Here is a 22,928-nt window from a genome sequence, read left to right on the forward strand (position 1 = left end):
AGGAAGAGTCCTCCCTTCTCTCCATCTATCTGTCTGTCTGTCTAACTATCGTTGATAGAAATCCATGAATTCCTGTCTTTTCAGTGACTTGTAATTGCATTATTATGCTTAATTATTTTAGTGCTCAAATTGTTCAGTGGGGACATCTTCAAGCTGTTTTCTGTTTCCTTGTGACATGCCCCTATCATTTGGCTTTTTTGAGTATTCCCTTAATTTCTGAAATAAGATGTTCCAGGTTCATCTTCTACCTAACTTCTGCCCCAACCCTAGAATCAGCCATTTCTCCTAGGTGCCCTGGTTCTTTTTAGTGGGAAATGCTAGTAGAGACCAAGATCTGGATTGCTAGGCATGTTCATTGCTATTTCAGTGTCTTTGCTTCCTAGACCTTTCAGCAAACAAAGTTATATACATACACATAGCTACGAATATAGATACATAAATACATCATATGCACATAAACATGAATATATACATACAGATACATATTTTAGAAATTATGAGTTCATATTGATACCTTCAATTTCCATCCATCGCCAAGGGGTTCTCTCTTGTCTCTCCCATTCCATAGTTCTGTGTCCATTTGTCCACAGTGAGAACCCTGGAGCCAAACCACATCAACACATTTACTCATTTGCACAATCTGGAATTAATCTAAAATAATTTCAGAATTGCTCTATCCATGCTACAACAATACATAAAATTACTTTGAAAGTTCAAGATTTATCTGCACTTCTTGCCCCGTCATACCCTGTCATATGCCCTGACTGAGCTCACATAGTCAAAACTATGCCGTAATTTACGTAGGTTAGCTCTTCTTTCCTTTTTCCCCTTCGGTGTGCTTATTATATTCATTAGAAATGCAAGCAAGATTCATCTCGTTCCAGATGAGTGTTTTTAATCAATAAAATTTAATTTTTTGAATATGTAAAATATTAACATGTTTTCAAAAGTCAAAACTATACAAAAGTTATACTCAGAGAAATGTCACTCCTTCCTGTGTCCCTTCCACCCCATCTCCCCCATCCCATCCCTTGTAGAAAACAACTTCCTCGTCTTTTGGTTTACCCTTCCTCTGTTTCTTCTTTCAATGATGAGAAGATATATGCATGTTTTCTTATTTCCCCTTCTTTCTTACAAAAATGTAGCATACTGTATATGCTCCTTTGCACTTTGCTGCTTTCATTTACTATCTCCTGGAAATTACTCCATATCAGTTAATAGAGATTTCCTTATTTGTTTGTATAGCTGCATTGAGCCCCGTTGGGTGTATATATACCATAGTATATACATGAACTATCTTTAGATAGTTCCTAGTTTTTACAACTACAAATAATCCTGCAGTGAATAACCTTGTCCTATGTATTTTCAGATTTTGGAGGTGTATATTATGGATAAATTCATAGAAGTGTCATTACTGGGTCAAATGGTAAATGATTCTGTTAAATTCCCCTCCTCGAGGTTCAGGCCATTTTGCATTCCCACCTGACTCCCCACGGCCTGGCCAACACAGTGTGCTGTCAGGCCTCTGCATTTCTGCCAGTCTGATGGCTGAGAAATATCACAGTGTAGCTTTAATCTGCATTTTACCTTATGAGTAAAGTTGAACATCTTTTCATTTGTTTAGGGGCCATTTTTATTATCTCTTTTCATAATTGTCTGTTCAGGTCTTTTGCTCAATTTTCTATAATATTTTTGGTTCTTTATTTCCTCAATTTTTAGAAGTTCTTTATAAATTTGATATCCTAGCTCATTATCTGTGATATATATTGTGGATATTTTCTCCCAGTTTGTCATTTGCTTTTTTGGCCATGCAAAAGTGTTTTTATTGTATTGTAATGTAGTCAAATGTGTTGATCTTTTCTTCTATTGCCTCTGGATTTTGAGGCATAGTTTAAAAAATCCCCTCAACAGGCAGCTCCCGAGCAGTTTGGTTGTCATCATCAGCTTGCATCCGCCACTTCCCAGAACAAAAGCCCTGGTTGGCTCAGCCCAGACCATCTCATTTCTCAAACACCCACTTGGAGATTCAGCTCACTCTGCCTATTTTGGGCATCTTTCTTCTCATCATTCATAAAAGACCAGGTCTTTTCAGAAGGAGGAGGTATGAGATGTCTAGGGGGATGAGAGCAATCCTCTGAATGAGAGACCACATCACTTAGGTCTTATTTAGGAAGCACATGATCCCAGGGAACAAGCACCAAATCAGCCTTCTGACATGAGACCTGCTCCTCCCACCGTCCCTTCCACACTGCAGGTCCTGGACCAGGTGGCGTGTGAGGCAGAGTTCTGTGACCATCCATACCCTCCCACCCCCCGCTTCCTCCTCCCTGCAGCCCCCAACTTGGGCCGGATGCAGAGTCTTGGTGGGGACTATGCTAGGGCCAGATTCCCCCTTGTCCCTGGAGCAGAGTAATTCTGCTTCGGTTACCATGTGTCAGGGCACGGAAGGACGCTGAGCCAGATCAAGCAGCCAGCTCTTATTTCTTCTTAGTCCACCCCAAGGGGTTTGAGCAAGTGCAGACAGAGTAGGCAGCTGAGCTGGCCTGTGTGTCTGTATCAGCTTGTTGGAGATCCTGAAATCTCCCTACCCAGAGGTGTTAGGACATCCCAGTTCCTCAGCCACTTGATGCTTACCTCCGTCCCCCTTTCTCTGCTTACCGTCAGGTCACCTGGAGCTCAAGTGGGCTGACTTGGACCCCAGGGCAGGAGTGGGCCCAGGGTGTGGAGACTGTCAATGAGTGGGGCAGCTGGAGAGGGGTGGGAGTGGCTCGGGGTCCCAGCCCCGGGTCTGATGGCACTGGCTCCATCACAGTGAGGTCAGCCACCGACGACGGAGATGCATTGTGTGTTACAGAAGAGGAGCTGGCTGGTGACGACGAGGACATGCCAACCTTCCAGTGCACACAGGAGGGTAAGGGCTCTGGGGGCTGCCCTCTCATCCCTTTAGCCCCATTTCCAGGCTGGTGACTTGTTATCTCTCTATATGGCTTCAAAATCCCAGCTGTCCTCTCCCTGCTGCTTCATGGAGGGTGAAAGGGCAGAGTTGGGCGAGGTTGTGCAGTATGGATGAAGTCAAAGTTTGACACAAGTGACATCCGTTTCCAGGGCTCCTCCTGAGGCCTGTCAGGGACCTTTGCCACCTCCCCCAAGGCCTGTCTTCTAGCTGGCCCAGAACTGTCTCCTTCATTGTATCCCATGCCACCCAAGTGGCCCATCCTTCTCAGGCTCACAGGACCCAGCTTGGCATTTGGCTAACCTGAGAAACCAATGCCACCTGAACTGTTACAGAGTAGGGCTTCTCGGTGGGTTTCAGGATAGATTAGAGCAGCTCTTCTCAACCTTGGCTGTGCGTTGTATCAGTCGGGGATGCCTGAGCCCAGCCCTCAGAAATTCGGATTTCTTTCGATCTGGAGTGTGAACAGGGCATCAGGATTTTTAAACATTCCTCGTACTCATAGTGTGCAGCAGAAGGTGAATTCACCTTAGAAATTTCATAGTTCTGGGAATGTCACTGCATTCCCGCTGGTTATTGGCCACCTGCCAGAGGAGTCAAGAACACTGGGCTCTCTCCTTCCTCCACACCAGGGACCCGGCTGGTGGACTGGCACCATTCGTGTGGTTTCCAGGAGAACTGCTGGTTACCTGAAACTTTTGGGGACTAGTGACCAACCTTCTGGTTTGTCTGGGACTGAAGGGTTTCCCAGGGTGTGTGACTTCCAGTTTTAAAACTGAGACAATCTTGGCAAATCATCCTGGTTTCCCACACTGAGGAGTTCCCATAACATGAAACTTTCAGTTCTAAAACCCAGAAAATCCTAGGCAAACTGGGCTGAGTTGGTCACCCAATGATGAAATAATTCATGTTGTGCGTCATCAATCAGGCCAATGTACTGGGGAGAGGTGTTTCCCCATACAGTGGGCTGCATGATGATGCCACGCAGAGAATGACGGTAGTGATGGGAGTGTTCTTTGAAGACCCTGACTCTGGTCTCTTCTAGTCCTAAAAGCACTAGGACCTAGAGAAAATGCAGTGGGATGGGTAGAGATGAAGAGCAAGAAAAACTCCCTTTTTGAGGCTGGTTCGAAATGTGATGAGACAGGTTGGAGCAGGAGCATGAAACTGACGCTTCAGCTGCAGCCTCAGCCGCTGGCCTAAGCCTGCCCTCCATCTGTCCCCCACAGGCCGGCCGGGGCCCCGCTGCAGCCGCTGCCAGAGGAACCTCTCTTTGCACACGTCTGTGCGGATTCTTTACCTCTTCCTGGCCCTGCTCCTGGTGGCCGTGGCCGTGCTGGCCTCTCTGGGTGAGTGCGGGCTCCCAGCAGCATCCGGCCAGTCCGGGGCTCCCCTGCCCTGGGCTGCAGGGCAGTTTCTGATCAGGGGTCGGCACCAAAACCCCTACACAGACAAACAGATCTCTGTGGCTCAGGGCCCAGAACAGCATCTTTCTGGCTAGAAAATCTTAAGATCAAACTGCAAAGACTGCGTCCTAATTTCTGGTCAGTAACTAGCTGTGTGGCCTCAGCAAGCCATGTCCCCTCTCAGGGCCTCTGTTTTCCTATTGGTAAGATGAGAGGATAGGACCAGATCAGTGGTTCTCAGTTTCAGCTCCATGTTAGAATCAACTGAGAGCTTTAAAAAATATTGATGCCTGGGCCCCACCCCAGACAATGGAATTAATTCAGTATTTTTAAGCTCTCCAGATGATCCTGTTGTACTTCCAGGGTTGAGATGACTGGATCGGGCCATTTCTAAGCCCCTTCCGTGGTCTTTGTAAGTGTTTCTCAAAGCGAAGTTGGATGCCTGCCTGCATTGAGTTCACCCCCAGGGTTTGGTAAAATGCAGATTCCCAGGTCTCACTCTGACCTACTAAATCCGAGTCTTGCAGGTGATGCCCAGGGATCTGAAGTCCAGTGGGTCACATACACACTACAGTTTGCATGACTGTGGTAGCTGACCCACATGAGGGCATATAGCCAGATTCAGGTAACTTCTGCCCTCTGGGTGCTAACAGTTTACCTGAACTGATGAAAAGAAATCTGACAGCTTCTCACTGCAACCCCAGTCTGCTCTTAGACTCAGATTTTGAAAATTGTGACTTCTTTACTAAGGGAAGCCAGCAGATTTGTTTGCCCAATAGACTAGATATTAGAGACAAGGCGGGGACTAGGGTGAGACAAGCGAGGCACGGAGGGTGCCTCGCTCCAGGTGCCGACCCAGCACTCGTACGACCTGGGAGTGAGCGCCACCCTAAGAGGGGGGCCTGGTCCAGTAACTGGCTTCCTTGGCTTGAGGGCAAGAGGCCAGCATATTATTGGTTTGAATAGACACTCTCATCTTCCAGAAATCTCAAAGGCATTAATTAATCCAACACAAACCAGCACCTACTCTGTACCAGGTGTAGGGAACACAGAGAGAAGTCCATTACACTTCACCATCAAAGAGAGCCGTTCTCAGTCTTGTCTGCATGTTAGAATCCCTCAGAGAGCATTGAAAAATACCAGTGCCGGAGCCCCCACTCCAGACGAATGAAATCACAGTCTCTGGGTGGGACCCAGGCCTTAATAGTCTGTGAAAACCCCTCAGAGGATTCCAGTGTGCAGCCAGGTTTGAAGACCACTGATTTCAGGAACTTTCCAAGCCTCCCCCCACCCCTTCAGCTCCATGTCTCTGGGCTAAGTCACTTCCCAGGGCTTGGCCTCTCAGAAAGTGGCCAAAATCCTGGGCCAGGGGAGGGGAGGAGCTGCAGCCCCACCATTCGGAGGCTGCAAAGTGGCTGTTGGAGAACTTTGAAAGGTTCCTGGTCAGCCCTTTCAGGGCCTCAGCTCCCAGCACCCATGGGACCATTACTAAAGCTCCAATAGCACAAACTTGAGCCCAGAGAAGAGTGTAGGCACTGAAACACCTCAGAGGGGATGGACAGTTATCCCACCATGCGCCAGGCACTGTCATACATGACATCCACAAGTAATCTCAGCAAGCCCTGAAATGGGAGGCTGGCCCCATTCTGCCCATGAGGAAGGTACAGTGATCTGCCCCAAGATCCAGAGTGAATGGGCAGAGGATCATAAGAATTGGGGGTAAGGAGTGTGTTTGGGGAATTGAGGGAGAACTTTAGGGTTTTCTTTTTTTTTCGCCTCCAGCCTGGGTATCCTGAGTCCCTAGAATAGTGCTGGCACCGTCCTGTCCTGGTTGGTAGGTGCTCAATAATGTCTGTTGAATGAATGATTAGAGATTTGTGAGCATATATGAATGGTCCTAGTCAATGCTTTTCAATTAGGACTGTGGCCAAAGTCCAGAGGGTTGGGCAAAATCTGCCTTCCCCTCAGTGGACAAGGAAAATCCACTACATGCATTTAATTGAGCATTTTTTTTATCATGCATACTATAGGCCAAGAACTGTACTAGACTGGACATAAACTGCCTAATAAAACATAGGCCTTGTCTTCATGGAGCTTATAACTAGAGCAGGGCTTTAAAAAAAGTTTTTAAACTTTTTCTGTAAAGGGCTAGATAGTAAATATTTTAGGATTTATGGGCCACATATGGTCTTTGTCACAACCACGCTCTGCCATTATAGAGCAAAAGCAGCCAGAGACGATGTGTAAATGAATGGGGTGTCTGGGTTCCCATAAATCAGACATTGGGCCAGATTTAGCCTGCAGGCCCTAATTTGCCAACCCCTAGTCTAGAGCAGTAATCTATGAACTGTTTTTACTCCTCACCCCATCAGTAAAACATTGATTTAAAATGCATCAAAAAATTAGATGGATTGATGGATTGATGGATGGATAAAAAGATAAAATAGACGAACAGATGTACAAATTGATAGGCTCACACCTCCAAAATATACCTATTTCATTTATAAATCATACATGTATACTCTTTACTACATAGTATACATTATAAAACACAATTTTGAAAGGATGAAAAAAATAAAGTCTAAAAACTAAGGAAAACAGCTAAACAAACAAATTAATATATAATTACAAATCGTGAAATGCACAATGAAAAAATGAACAGGGTGAATTATATGAGTGAGCCCTGGGCTGTTGGCTCAGAGGTAGACTTTACAGAGCATCAGAATAGGAATCAAAGTCATTCAGTCTCTCTGCACCTCTGTTCCTCCATTTACACAAGGGATCTTAATTGGTGGGAAGCTCCAACAGAATAATGAATGTCATTAACCGTAAAGTGCTAGTCTAATATAACAGCATATAATTGTTCCTAGAACTTCTCAACATGTCACTGTTACTAATTAAATCTTGACAGCTCTGAGATGTACAATGTTAATTAAAGCCCAGAGTTTCCAAAAAATTTGGAATCATAGAATTTTGGAGTTGATAAGAGCCTTAGAAGTCATCTAGCTTCATACTTTCATTTTACAGATGATTCAGTTGAGCTCCAAAAATATTAATTGAGTTGCCTGAAGTCACCCAACAAATTTGAGGCAAATCTGGACTAGAAGTTGCATTACCCAACTCTCTTGGCGGGGCTAATTCTATCCCCTGCCACTTGACCTCCATAGGATCTGTGGGAAGCATCTTATTGACCCTCCATCCAATCCAGGCCCTCTTCTCACTATCAGGCTCAGCCAGGCACCTGCTGGAGAAAGCCAGGAGTCCTGCTGCTGCCCCATGTGCTCTAATACCAGCCAGCACTGACCCCTTAGTAGGGTGCGAGGCTGCCTGCGCAGTGTAAACCGGCATAAACTTTTCCAGGGGACAATTTGGCAACACGTATCAAGGACTTCAAAAATACCCTATGCCTCAATAATTCTACTTCCATCAATTTATCCTAACAGAATAACCATATACACACAACGTCACATACAGAGATTATTTCTAGGATCAAGTGTTACTCATATTTACATGTCAAGTTTCATTTCTAGACTCAGAAGGGGAGGTGCCTTAATGTCCCCAACAATAGGGAATTTTATATAATTGCTGAATCATTTATATAGAGTATGATACAGACATTAAAAGTGATGATTTTGGGGGGCTGGCCCGGTGGCACAAGCGGTTAAGTGTGCGCGCTCCGCTGCAGTGGCCCGGGGTTCGCCGGTTCAGATCCTGGGCGCACACCGACGCACCACTTGTCAAGCCATGCTGTGGCGGCCTCCCATATAAAGTGGAGGAAGATAGGCATGGATGTTAGCCCAGGGCCAGTCTTCCTCAGCAAAAAGAGGAGGATTGGCAGATGTTAGCTCAGGGCTGATCCACCTCACAAAAAAATAAAATAAAATAAAAGGGATGATTTTAAAGGTATTTAAACCTCAATGGGAAAATGTCCATGACATGATACAATAAAACAAAAGAAAAGAGATGAGATTTCAGAACATTCCCATTTTCTGCTGCTGTTCTCTAAAAATGTATATATCTATTTAGCTATAAAATGGTTGTAGAGATAAGATTATAAGAGATACACAAAGATGCTGATGGCAGTTCTCTCTCAGCTGTAGGATTAAGAATAGTTCTTTTTTTATATATATATTTTTTCTTAATTTTCTCTATTCTATCCTGTGGTCAGGTCCTAGTTCTAAAATCTTAAGGGAGAGGAATTACATATATATAATACATACATACGTTAATATATATACATATGTATAAATGTATGTATTATACATTATAATATATATACACATAGATATATGTATACAGTCATACGTCCCTTAATAACAAAGATATATTCTGAGAAATGTGTTGTTAGGTGATTTCGTCATTATGCGAACGTCATAGAGTGTACTTACACAAACCTAGATGGTACAGCCTACTACACACCTAGGCTATGTGGTACTAATCTTATGAGACCACCATTGTATATGCAGTCAGTCGTTGACCAAAATGTCATTATGCGGCACGTGACTGTACATACATATATACACCTAAGGGAGATATATAAAGAGATACATGTCTATCTATGTCTACAGATAGAGATACGTAGATATATATTTTTAAGGGAGGTGTGACAAACTCTGGCTGTAAGAAGCATCTTCCCTTACTACCATTGGGAAGCCCCAATGTGAATGGTTTTGGTTGCAGAGGGGCTGATAAAAATGGCTTCTCAAGAAACAACTGCTCTTCCTCTGAGCTAAGACTCTGCCTGTTTCTCATCTGTATTTCCTCTACAGTTTTCAGGAAAGTGGACTCTCTCTCAGAAGATCTCTCCCTGGCCCAGGCCATTTATGACAAGAAGCTTGTGTCTATGCAGGAAAATCTCCAAGGACTGGGTAAGTGTCCAGTGTCCAGATATGCTAATGACCGTGATGGAAGACCAATACTAACTGGGGTGGGGCGAGGGCTCCTCCCCATGCCATGGTGCCCCAGAGCAGGGCAGCCTTCACCAACCTTCTAGGCACAAGGGGAAGACAGTCATGGCCCCCTGCCTCCCTGTGCCGCTGGAGAACCATCCATTCAAAGAGGGCTGCCATCCTGGGATATACTCAGGAGTGGGGCCAGGGGTTCTGTGTGTGGTACAGATCTAGCCAGAGCCCACAGGTAGAGAAGGAAGCAGAAGACAGTCCATCCCCAAACATCCTCACATATCTGAAATTATTTTTAAGATCTTCCAAAGCCTCTTGACAAGTCAGCCCTTTCCTCATCACTGCCTTAAAGTGTGCACAATTCGTGATGCACTTTATCTCCTGCTTTAACTAGGGACATTCTCCTTCTGAGAATGACAGAAGGAGCCATAATAGAAGGATTTAGGGGTGGTCTGCTCTGATGGAAAGAGTCCTGTTCTGCCACTAAGTACTTGAGTGATATTTGGTAAGCCACTTCCCCAGGCCTCATTTCTCATCAGTCACAGGGAGAAAAATCCCTACACCACATTCCCCACAAGTTTCTGAGAGGATCAAGTAAGGTAACAACTATAAAAATATTAGGAGAAATTTTAAAATAAAATGTAAATGGGAGGTTCTTGGCAACCTCAGAGAAGTGATGAAGATATATTCTTGAGAATTTGGTGGTGAGATGGAGAAAATGTCCTAAATCCTACATTTCAGGTAGTAGTAAATACATTTGGTATAAATAAAATTTCATAGAGATGGCAAGGCTTGTCCAAAAAGGATTTCATAGCAGGGCTGAGGAAAGAAAGAGGGATCAGGAAGCCACTTGCCAATTCATTATGCTCCGAAGTATTTAATTTAAAGAAGCAACCTTTGTCCCTTGATCCTTCAGCAACTCAAAATGTTGTCCCTTTCTCCTGAAGATCTGAAAGCCCCGAACAACTGCTCTTTCTGCCATGAGGCTGGGCAGCTGGGGCAAGAGATCAGAAAACTGCAGGAGGAGCTGGAGGGAATTCAGAAGATGCTTCTCGCTCAGGAGGTCCAACTGGACCAGACCTTTCAGACCCATGAACTGCTCTCCACCACCAGCAGTCAAATCTCCCAGGAGATGGGCAGTTGTTCCTTCTCCATCCACCAGGTCAACCAGTCTCTGGGGCTCTTCCTGACCCAGATGAGAGGCTGGCAGGCCACCACAGCCGGCCTGGACCTCTCTCTGAAGGACCTCACCCAGGAGTGCTACGACGTCAAGGCTGCAGTGCACCAGATCAACTTCACCGTGGGGCAGACCTCAGAGTGGATCCACGGGATCCGGCGGAAGACGGATGAGGAGACCCTGACCCTCCAGAAGATGGTCACTGACTGGCAGAACTACACCCGGCTCTTCAGCAGCCTGCGTACCACCTCGGCCAAGACCGGAGAAGTGGTCAGGAACATCCAGGCCACCCTGGGGGCCTCCTCACAGCGCATCAGCCAGAATTCCGAGAGCATGCATGACCTGGTGCTGCAGGTCATGGGCTTGCAGCTGCAGCTGGATAACATCTCCTCCTTCCTGGATGACCACGAGGAGAACATGCACGATCTGCAGTACCATACTCGCTATGCCCAGAACCGCACGGTGGAGAGGTTCGAGACGTTGGAAGGACGCATGGCGTCTCACGAGATCGAGATTGGAACCATCTTCACCAACATCAATGCCACCGACAGCCACGTGCACAGCATGCTCAAGTACCTGGACGACGTGCGGCTCTCCTGCACACTGGGTTTCCACACCCACGCCGAGGAGCTCTACTACCTGAACAAGTCCGTCTCCCTCATGCTGGGCACCACGGACCTGCTCCGGGAGCGCTTTACCCTGCTCAATGCCCGGCTGGACTTCAACGTCCGCAACCTCTCCATGATCATGGAGGAGATGAAGGCTGTGGACACACAGCACGGAGAAATCCTTCGCAATGTCACCATCCTCCGAGGTGAGAGCCAGATCTGGGCTGGGCTACTACGAAGCTCCCAGAGGGCCTTGGTGATCTTGCCAGATACAGAAGTACCTGGTTTTAGGCAAAAATCCTAGTGGGCTAATACAGTCCTGTAGCAAATGCCAAGGGCAACTGGCAGCTTTAACATACTTACAAACCTCTTTTGTAAAGGTGTTATGGCTCCTAACTTTGCCTGTCATACAAATGTGGATTTTTATATATGGATTTGTTTAATTGGGTCCACATAGAGAAATAGGCTGACCTCATCTTTTGGAAACTTTGTCTCCTCTTGTTTTTTCCCTTCCTGCCCCCTCCTTGGTCCTCTCAACCATATCCCCCTCAGATGCCTGTCCCTCTGATGCTCTCTTCTCCTCCCTTCTCCCTCATGATTTAGTCAGGGTTCTTCAGAGAAACAGAACCACTGGGAGAGAGAGAGAGTATAAGGAATTGGCTCATGTGATTATGGAGGCTGGCAAGTCCAAAATCTGCACAGCTGATGTCACAGTTCAAGTCCAAAGGCTGGAGGCTGCTATAGAAACAGAAAGAGCTGATGTGTCAGTTTGAAGGCCCTCAGGCGGGAGAATTCTCTCTTACTCAACGCAGGGCCAGCCTTTTGTTCTAGTCAGGCCTTCAAATGATTGGACAAAGCCCACCTACATTGGGGAAGGGCAATCTGCTTTACTCAGTACCAATTTAAACATTAATCTCATCCATAAACATCCCTACAGACACACCCAGAATAATGTTTGTCCAAATATCTGGGTATTCCATGGCCCAGTCAAGTTGACACATAAAATTAACCATCACAAGTCCACCCCTTGTCAACTTGGCACCCATATGCATCTCCCTAAATCGTACTTAATCCCCAAATGAAGACAATTACAAGGTCATAATTCTGCCTAATGTACATGATACAACTACGCTGTGTACAACAAAAAATTTACTAACCCCTCCCCAGAAGATGAGGTAAAGTCCTTGAGTGATGTTTACTCTTCTCAGTGATATCCCATAACTTAAATACTATGATATAAAGTTAATATTTAAATACTGTGATATAAAATCAATACACTTTATATTTTATGTTACATGATAAGAGGATAAGAGAGGGAAGAAAACAAAGATAAGTGTATATATATATTCATAACACAATAAGGAGGAAATACTGTTGACAATTACAGTCCCCATTTCTGTAACTGGTCACGTGGTCATAGCTGGTATTTATAACTACCTTCTTCCACTACCCATCCCATAATCCCTTTGCCCTCAGCAATCACCTCAGTTGGTTGTGATTCTTTACCTGGTAAGGTGATTCAAACCTTCGGTCCTGAAGGGCCATTCACTAGTCCTGCCTGGTTTGGGTTGTTGTAGTTTTCCGTTGACCTTAATCTCAGGGCACGGTAATACTAACAGATCCCCAGGTGATCTCCTGTATTCCAGACATGCTCTTCCTGACCTCCATTGTGGAGGAGTAGTCCCGTTTCTGCTTGGAAGTCAGGATCAATCACCCCAGTCAGCACAGTAACTTCTTCTTTCCCTGTTAATTCAGAGGCACGAGGAGCCCAAAGTGACCAGGAGGCAGTCTAAACTTCCAGTTCAGTGGAATCATTGTTGTATCTCCTGGCAGAGACATTCCTCCCTTTGGATCTAAGGTCTCTAAGCCAGCAGAGCATAAAGTCGTGGGAACAAGAAGCAAAAATTTTGCTAGGGGGTCACTAGGGGTAATAGTGGTGCCCCTCCCATTTCCACCCCTTGATCCCTGGACCTGTGAATCCTGGCTATCAGAGAAACAGCAGCACAAATAGGATGCTTATTTAGAGCATATATAGCCCTACAAGGTATTGCCACCTAACTGGCACTGTAACTGAGTCTTCAAAAGGCCATTCCACCCTTCTGTCAAGCCAACTGCTTCAAGATGGTGGAGAACATGGTAACACCAGTGAACCGCATGATCATGGACCCATTGCTGCACTGTGCTATGAAGTGAGTTACTTGATCGGAAGCAATGCTATATGGAATACCATGATGGTGGATAATGCATTCTGTAATACATGGATGGTATTTTTGACAGAAGCATTGGGTACAGGGAAGGCAAATCCATACCAGAGTAACTGTCTATTACAGTAAGAACAAAACACTGCCCCTTTTATGATGGAAGCTGTCCACTGTAATCAACCAGGTAGCTGGCTGATTACCCTGGGGAATGGTGTCATATCAGGGGCTCAGAATTTGTCTCTGCTGCTGGCAGATTGGGTGCTCAGCAGAGGCTGTAGCCAGGTCAGCCTTGGTGAATGGAAGTCCATGCTGCTGATCCATGCATAACCTCTATCCCTGCCACCAGAGCCACTTTGTTCATGAGCCCATTGGGTGAACACAGGGGTGGCTGGGGAAAGGACTAACTGGAATCCACAGAACACATCATCCTGTCCTCTTGATTATTAAAATCCTTCTCTGTTGAGGTCACCATTTGGTGAGCATTCACATAGGACACAAATATCTTCACATTTTTTGCCCATTCAGAGAGGACTATTCATACACCTCTTCCTCGAATTTCTTTGTAACCAATTTTCCATTCATGTTCCTTCTAAGTCCCTGACCATTCAGCCATACCATTGGCCACAGCCTATGAATTGGTACATAATCACATGTCTGACCATTTCTCCTTCCAGGCAAACAGAACAGCCAGGTACACTGCCAGAAGTTCTGCCCACTGGGAGGATTTCCCTTCACACTGTCCTCAGGGATGTCCCAGAGAGGGGCTGTACTGCTGCAGCTGTCCACTTTCAGGTGGTGCCTGCGTATGGTCGTGCAGAACTATCTGTAAACCAGGCCTGAGTCTTCTCTTCCTCTGTCAACTGATCCTAGGGAACTCCCCCAGGGGCCACAGGTGCAGCATGGGAGAGAGAAGGCAGTGTAGCAGGAGGGGGGACCGTGGACATTTGGGCCACTTCTTCATGTAACTTACTTGTGCCTTCAGGGCCTGCTCAGGCCCAATCACCTGTATACCATTTCCATTTGATGAGGGAGTGCGGCTCTGTACGCCCAATGTTATGGCTTGGTAGGTCAGATAACACCCAGTTCATGATGGGCAGCTCAGGTTGCATGCTAACTTGGTGGCCCATGGCTAAGCATCCACTGTCTACTAAGGCCCAATAGCAGGTCAAGAGCTCTTTCTCAAAAGGAGAGTAGTTATCCACAGAGGATGGCAGGGCTTTGCTCCACAATCCTAAGGACTTACGCTGCAGTTCACTGATAGTGGCCTGTCACAGGCTCCAAACAGCGCCCCTATCTGCCACTGACACATCAAGCACCATTGGATCTGCTGGGGTCGGATGGCACAAGTGGTAGAGCAGCTTGCACACTGCTTGGACCTGTTGCAGAGCCTTCTCTGGTTCTGGACCTCACTCAAAACCAGCAGCTTTACAGGTCACTTGGTAAACGAGCCGGAGTAACACACCCAAATGAGGAATATGTTGCCTCCAAAATCCAAAGAGGCCCACTAGGGTGTGGGGCCTCTTTTTTGATTGTAAGAGGGGCCAGATGGAACAGCTTATCCTTCACCTTAGAAGGGACATCTTAATATGCCACACATCACTGGACCCCTAGGAATTTCACTGAAGTAGAAGGCCTCCAAATTTTTGTCGGATTTATTTTTCACCCTCTGACATACAAATGTCTTACAAATAGAGCTATTACAGTGAGCTACTGCTTACTTGCTCACTAGGTCCAGTCAGCATAATGTCGTCAATGTAATAGACCAGTGTGGTATCTTGTGGAAGACAAAGGAGATCAAGTTCCCTGTGAACTAAATTATGACAGAGCTGGAGAGTTGATATTCCTCTGAGGTAGGACAGTGAAGGTATACTGCTGGCCTTGCCAGCTGAAAGCAGACTTGCTTCTGTTGTGCCTTATGGACAGGAATAGACAAAAAAACATTTGCCAAATTCATAGTTGTGTATCAAGGGAGGTGTTAATTTGCTCAAGCAATGAAACCACATCTGGTACAGCAGCTGCAATTGGAGTCACCACCTGGTTAAGCTTATGATAAGCCACTGTCATTCTCTAAGATCCACCTGTCTTCTGCACAGGCCAGATAGGCAAATTGAATGGGGATGTGGTGGGCATCACCACCCTGCATCCTTCTGGTCCTTGATGGTGGCACTAATCTCTGCAGTCCCTCCAGGAATGCAGTATTGCTTTTGATTTACTATTTTGCTGGGTAGAGGCAGTTCTAGTGGCTTCTACTTGGCTTTTCCCACCATGATATCCCTCACTTCACAGGCCAGGGAACCAATGTAGGGATTCTGCCAACTGCTCAGTACGTCTATTCCAATTATGCATTCCAGAACAGGGGAAATAACCACAGGATGGGTTTGGGGACCCAACGGGCCCACTGTGAGATGGACCTATGCTAAAACTCCATTGATCACCTAAACTCCATAAGCCCTACTCTGCCTGGTGGACCACAGTGATGTTTGGGTCTCCTGGAATCAGTGTCAGTTCAGAGCCAGTGTCCAGTAGCCCCCCAAAAGTCTGATTATTTCCTCTTCCCCAATGTATAGTTATCCTGGTAAAAGGCTGTAGGTCCCTTTGTGGAAGGCTGGGAGAATGATTAACAGTATAATTTTTGGCAGTGTACTGGGGTTCTTCCTCGAGGGGTCCTGGCCTCCTCTTCATTCCAGGGGTTCTGGGTCTATAAACTGGCTCAAGTCTGAGAATTGATTGAGGGCTACAATTCTCTATTCTTATGATTCAAGTTAGACTTCTGTTCACTTGACCCAGAATTTTTCTGCTTATATGGAACAAGTAAGAATTCAGTCGGCTTCCTACCTATTTTACTTCTAGGAACACCCTGATCAGCTAGCTAACACCATGTGGGTCTGTGCATGTCGGACTATACTGACGGCTGCTTTGACTCTTCTGTCCATCACAGTAACCATGTCCTCCTTGACCTTGGCGGTTGAGTGCCTCTACTTGGCCCCTGCCATCCCGGGATCCAATTACTCTCAATGTGGTTAGGTTTCCCAACTCAGTGACTGCAGTTCCCGCTATAAAGTCTGGCTTACAGAGAAGAGTGATCATAGATCTTTTTACGGATGCCAGGGCTCCACTCACAGATTTATTTCTCACAGTCGTGGTGAAAGGCATGTCTTCTGGACTCTTGCAGGGTGGGTGAGAGGTCTCAAATGACAATTCCACTCCAACATTCCAATCTCCCTAAGTCTTTTAATCCCTTCCTTTACGTTAAACCAAGGCAGGTCAGGCATTTCTAACTCACTCACCATGGGTCTCCTTTTGGCCCATATTTCAGCCAACCAACCAAACCAACTGTTAGAGCCCTTCCTAACTCCCTGAGATGCAACATTAGATGCAGAATCCCTGCCTAATGAGACCATATCAATAAATTCTCTTGATCCAATTTTATGTTCCTTCCACCCTTATCTCACACCCTTAATATCCATTCCCACATATTGTGCCCAGATTTCTATCTGTGTAAATTAGAAAACTCAAGTTGTTCCTTTGGAGTCTAGCATACCTCCTCATGGGTCACACTTTGTACCTCACCTTTAGGGACCTGCTGGGACTTGAGTCTAGTTATAGGACTAGAAGCAAAAAGAGGATGGTGTGGGTGGGCCCCGAGGAGAATCAGCATTGTCTCACTTGGCAGCTGCCTCAAGGGAGACCATTACCCTTTCCTCAGGCAATGCAGGGTTAATACTCCTGGACAGGGGTTGAGAGGTCACTTTTACTGGGGGTGGAGAGACTGCTTGCATTGGCAAAGAAGACTCCTCAGAATTTAGGGGTTCCATGTCCCCAGCTTCATCAGAGTCTTCCCACACATCCCCATTCTGTCTTTCAGGATCCCATTACTTCCCAATCAATGTCCTCACTTTAACAGTAGACATGCTACAAGGCTGGGAGTTCAACTTGCATTGTAATTCAGCCAGTCACAGGATCAGATTGTGGCCTTGATTTTCAGCAATCAGCCCTGCGGCTACAGGAAATAAGGGTCTCCTTCAGGGCAGACAAAGAAGATTTCAGGTCATTTATGGGGCTCTTGAGCTGGGAATTTGAATCCATGAGCTCATCCTTTTCTTTCCTTACTTTGTCCAGTAACATTAGGAGCAAGCAGCCAATCTCATTATACTTGTTATTTGGAAAAAAATATTCGAAGTATCCTGTACATGGTTACCCAGATCCTTGCTTCTCATAAGTGGTTGATTAGGAATCTCCAATATTTTGCACATCTCTAGAGCCAGATCATGCCATGGACTATCAGGCTTTCTTTATCGCTGGACATAGAGTCATTAGCAGCCTTAAATCTAATCAGATTAGACAGCCAATTCCAGAAACCCCAGACCAACTCAGAAAACTCAACTTTAAAATTCTGTTCCCCTAGCATCACTCTTGGTACCAAAATCTGTATTAGTCGGGATTCTCCAGAGACGCAGAACCAACCAACAGGATATATATATATATATATATATATATATATATATATATATATATATATATATATATATATATATCCTGTAGTCCATTAGGATCTCTGGAGAGAGAGATTGGAATAAGGAATTGAAAGAATTGGCTCACACAATTATAGAAGCCAGCAAGTCCCACGATCTGCAGGGTGAGTCAGCAAGCAGAAGACCCAGGAGAGCTCATGGTTCAATTCAAGTCTGACTCCAAAAGTCTGAGACCCAGGAGAGCCAATGGTGTAGTTGCAGTCTGGAGACTGGCAGGCTCAAGACCCAGGAAAAGCCAAGGTTTCAGTTTGAATCCAAAAGCATGAAAAAGCTGATGTCCCAGTTTGAAGCGGTCAGGCAGGAGGAGTTCCCTCTTACTTGACCTTTTTGTTCTAGTCAGGTCTTCAACTCAATTAAATGAGGCCCACCTACATTGGGGAGGGCAATCTACCTTACTCAGTCTACCAATTCAAATGTTAATCTCATCCAAAAACCCTCTCACAGGCACACCCAGAATAATGTTTGACCAAATACCTGGGCACCCTGTGGCCCAGTCAAGTTGACACATAAAATCAACCATCAGAGGTGACATCCAAATGGAGACCTGAGAGAGGAAGAGGAGTAAGCCAGGTGTAGCAGGGTCAGAGCAGAGGAGCTCCAGGTGGAGGGAGCAATACGTGCAAAGATGCTGAGGAGAGAGTGTGTAGCACACGCATCATCTCCTTTAATTCTCATGTTCCCTGAACCTGTGAACCCAAAAAGCCCCTGGCGAAGAACTGGATGCCACATGAGGTTTCACCAAGCACACACAGCTCGCAAGGAATGGACCCAGGATTCAAATTCAAGGCAGGTCAGATCCAAAGTTCCAAGCTGCCTTGAGTGGCCTTCTCCAAAGTCACATAAAACCCTATGCCTCTAAAAGCACCTGAGCAAACAAGATATGTCCCTTGGTGACAGCACAGGCTGCCCAGTGTAGCTACTGCAGTCTACTCCTGTCTACTCCCCACCAGTTTCCCCAACAGGAGACTGACTTCTTCCTCCCCTTGGGGCAACTCGGCCGCCCACTGACCCTTAAATTCCATATCCAAGGTTGGTGATCTGGCCCACTCTTCTAATTCACTTGAAATGCTCTATGACTTCTGCTTATGAGTGCTTCATTCTGAAATAAACATTCTATTGGTCGGCTTGGGCTGCTGTAACAAAGTACCACAGACTGGGTGGCTTAAACAACAGACATTTATTTTCTCATAGTTCCGGGGGCTGGGAAGTCTGAGATCAAGGTGCTGTAAGAGTTAGTTCCTTCTGAAGGCTGTGAGGGGAGGATCTGTCTCATGCCTTGGCTTGTAGATATCTGTCTTCTCCCTGTGTCTCTCCATATCATCTTCCCTCTGCATGTGTTTGTCTCTGTGTCCAAATTTCCCCTTTTTATAAGGACACTAGTCATATTGGATTAGGGGCCACCCTAATGATACATTTAAACTTGATTACTTCTGTAAAGACCCTAGCTCCAAGGAAGGTCACATTCCGAGGTACTGGGGGTTAGGACTTGAGCATATGAATTTTGAGTGGACACAATTCAACCCACAACAAATACTGTTACCTTTTCATTCTACTCCTTTGCAACATTATTTCCAACACTTTTTCTCCTGGAAAAATGGCCCAAAAGACTCCTAATCAGATTCCTTTATACCAAGAGTTTGGATGGCTATCCCCAGGTTCCCGGGACCCTTCTCAGGAAGTGTATGTCTTTGTGGGAAGAATGTTCAACCTGAAAATATAGCAAATCTTGGCTCTAGAGAATAGAATAAGTAGCCATTGGGATCTGGCAGTTCCAAACCTATAGTGCATATTCATGGGGCCAAACATCTGGGCCTGATCATCCAGGGAGCTCCAGGAGGAAGGAAGAGGGCCCTACAACCCTAGACAGCCCTGTCCTCTCTGCAGAGCTCAGACTTGGAGCCAGCCTCTCTGATTCTCTAGTTCACTTTAACCATTTAATCTCAAACTTGTGTTGCCTTTATTTTATATCATTGAGCATTTCTATTGCCACCAGAGCTAATCTTTTCTTTAATCTAGAATGGTGGTGTTGTGGGCTATGAGGAAGTAGATCTTGTTTGTCCGTTGTCATATTTTTGCAACAAAACCAGGTAATGAGTATTTCCTTGGTAACTGAAACCTTCCCACAGTATTTCACCTAAAATAGGTATCTGTGTGACCTCTAGGATGCACTGTTCCAGTGAAGGCATTCATAGTTAGTTCTTATGGTTCATCCTCCGGTAATTTTGTACTTTTGTTGCATTCAACCTAAGAATACATGAAATATAAAGCTCTTGATGACAAAGCCCATCCACAGACTGTTTCATTTTAGCCTCATGACAACCTTTGTACAGTGGACAAGGCAGGTGTTGGTGTCTTTATTTTACAGAAAGGTGACCTGAGCCTGGGGAAGGTTACAGAATGAGCTGAAGGTAACACTATGATTTAAAATCCTGACCCCGTGCCATGGCTCCGAGATGCACACGTCCAGTGCCCAGCCAGAAGAGGAGACACTGAGACCAGGAGCTTGGCATTTGTAGTAGAGGTATAAAAAGGCATTTCTGCTCAGGTCCTGCCGAGGTATACGGTATGGAGCGGAGAGTGGAGGAGAAAGGGGAGATGGCACCAAAAGTGTTGGCAGGGAACCATTTGAGAACCTTGTTCTAAGTATAACCCAACAATAGTCATGGGAATTTATATTTGCTCCTGTCCTAATAATGGCAGAGTTCTCATCAAAGGACCTCGTCTTAGCTGGAGAACAAGGTGGGACATATGTTTGAGCTACGTCTGACTTTTACTTCAACCTCTGCACATTTGTTTCAATTGTGTCTATTAGCCAACGTTCCTCTTGGTTGGTAGAGCACCACATGTAAAATCTCTCACATCTGAAAGAAAATTTCAGAGACAAAATGTACATCCCTTCCTCCAGGGACTTGTCACTCACTCATTCATGCCCAGACAAGTGCTGACAGGTCTGCTGCTGGAGCTGGCAGTGAGGTCTCTCTCGGCCAGAGCTGAGCTGCTCTCTAGAATAGACAGGGACGGCAATGGCCACAGCCAGTGTGGAAGTGGCCGAGAGCTGACTGAAGGGCTGGAACTCTTAAACTGCACGGGAAGGGAGCCTGGCTTCTAATTTGCTCTGGGTCTTTAGGCAGAATCACTTAATCTCTCCAGGCCTCTGGGGTTTTTTTCATCTGTAAATGAAGGGATAAGACCAGCTGTTCTCTGAGACCTCTTGCAGCTCTGTGATTAATTCCAAGCCTCCATTTGCTCCACAGAAACCCTGTGGTACTTCCATAGTGTTTGTGCCTCTCAGACTATTTCTCCCTTCCTACTCTGGAGGATGATTTGTGTGTCTATGCTAGAGAGTGTCTGTGCTGGGACTATTGCTTGGGAATCGGAGGCAGGAAACCATCCATCATCCCTTATTAGCTGAGTGACCTTGGACAAGGTTCTTGGCTACTTTCAACTCAGTTTCGTAATCTGCAAATAGGAATATTAATACCTGCCCTGCCTCCATATCCCATGGGGTAGTTGTGAGTATCGGTATTAACAACGGATATGAACAAGTTTTTGTAAAATATATAATGTAGGGGATGATTCTGCATCTAATCTGCTTGATGGTGGGCTCCTTGTTTTACTCCTCAAGTACCCAGCAGAGTGCCTGGCCCTTGGAGAGTACTCCAGAAACCTTTGCTCAGTGAATGCTTACGTGAAAGCATGAACAGAGGGAAAGCTGAGGATGAGTGAGAAAGGCGGGACACAGAGGTATTAAATTTGCAGACTTGTTCCATCAGCACCACCCAGCATCCTACTCCCACACCCAACGTGTTCAGGGGTTGACATGTTAAAAAGGAGAAAGGAGAGAATGTCACCTTATTCTGTAGTTTAGGGCAGAGGAGCTGGGGAGGTGGAGAGGAGGAGAATGTCTACAGTGGAGGATTAGATTTGCTTGCTGTTGAGCAGCCAAGGTGATGGATGAAAAGGAGCACTACGCAAGCTTCTGTTGGTGCCTGCGGAGACATGACGCTGGCCTGTTTCTGATGCACTCTTACTTCCAGGGCACAGTCCTTGAGGAGTGTCCAGGGCCCTACCCCTTTGTCAGCCTGGCACTCCGATTACTGTCTCCCCAGCACCACTAGACGGAATGAATGAGGCCGAATGCTCTGCTCAGCTTCTCTGCTCTTTGCTCCTTATAGCAAGTGCACACAGATCCCTTTCTCCTGAATCTCCACCCTGAACCTTGGCATTTAAACCAAGTTCAGCCAGTTCATTGCAGCCCTGAACTCCAGCCCCAGGGAAGCTGCTGAAAGCCCTGCTCGGCGTCTCCACCCACACGGCAGCTGCAGCCTTTTGTGAGGCTTCTCAGCCTCTCTGCCCAAACCAATTACCAGTCAACAAATGCCTAAGAGGAAGAGCTGCCAAGAGTGTCGGGCTCACTTCAATGACTCTCCCAGCTCCCTGGGATCCTGGCCCTTGATCGCTCTCCAAAGCCTTCAGAAGGATGTCTTGGGATTTTATCTACTCTTTCTGGTTGTTCTCGGTGGGAGGTTTAGTCTGTTACAGACCAGACCATTATAGGCAGAAGTGGAAATCCACTGGCATGTTTTCAGTGCTCCTCAGGTAACAACAGCCAGGACTGAGAGTCCCTCACTCAGGCCAATATTCTCATTGAACAGGGGAGCCTGAGGTCCAAGGAGGGACAAAGACTTACCCAGCCACCCACTTTGTTAATACCAGAGCTGGGACTCAACCCCAGCTCCCCCGAAGTCCAGGCCAGTATGCCTTCCATGGCACCAGGCCAGTCTCCTGAGAGGCATCCCTTATGGTTCTGTTTCCTTCTCCCCTTGTAAGCTGCCTGTTGCTTTGGACTATGAGATGGACTGAGGGCCCCTCCTACCATGCAGTACTCCCACCCACGGGTGGGCAGTGTTGCGGCCCTGAGAGGTTGGTACTTCTGCTCACCCCACGCCCTCCCTGTTCCCCGTGCAGACCACCTACTTGTCCCAGACATGCAGTCAGTTGTGGCTCTTCCCTAATGGGCCGAGATGGCCTAATTACAGCCTGTGGCTTCCTGCGTAATTATGGGCCTCCCCACGACTCCAGGGTGCTCTGCTCCTCTCTCCCAACTCCACACCTCAGCCTCTGCTGCTCGTTTCCTCCTTTGCCTTCAA

General features: G+C 46.3%; 1 protein-coding gene across 4 annotated transcripts in view; it reads left to right on the forward strand.

The window, feature by feature from the left end:
- Positions 1–22,928, forward strand: part of SCARA3 (scavenger receptor class A member 3) — a 44,305-nt gene that overhangs the window by 15,774 nt on the left and 5,603 nt on the right. Inside the window, exons 2-5 of one of the 4 annotated variants that reach the window (XM_014789921.2) lie at positions 2,813–2,911; positions 4,183–4,302; positions 9,129–9,227; positions 10,208–11,251. In XM_014789921.2, coding sequence (XP_014645407.1) covers positions 2,813–2,911; positions 4,183–4,302; positions 9,129–9,227; positions 10,208–11,251 — 1,362 coding nt within the window. The remainder of the gene's footprint in view (positions 1–2,812; positions 2,912–4,182; positions 4,303–9,128; positions 9,228–10,207; positions 11,252–22,928) is intronic. The other 3 variants (XM_014789922.2, XM_087437361.1, XM_087437362.1) reach the window with 3 other exon arrangements.

Source organism: Ceratotherium simum, chromosome 12 (assembly GCF_057802395.1).
Source record: "Ceratotherium simum simum isolate JZ-2026a chromosome 12, ASM5780239v1, whole genome shotgun sequence".
NCBI classification, from domain to species: domain Eukaryota; kingdom Metazoa; phylum Chordata; class Mammalia; order Perissodactyla; family Rhinocerotidae; genus Ceratotherium; species Ceratotherium simum.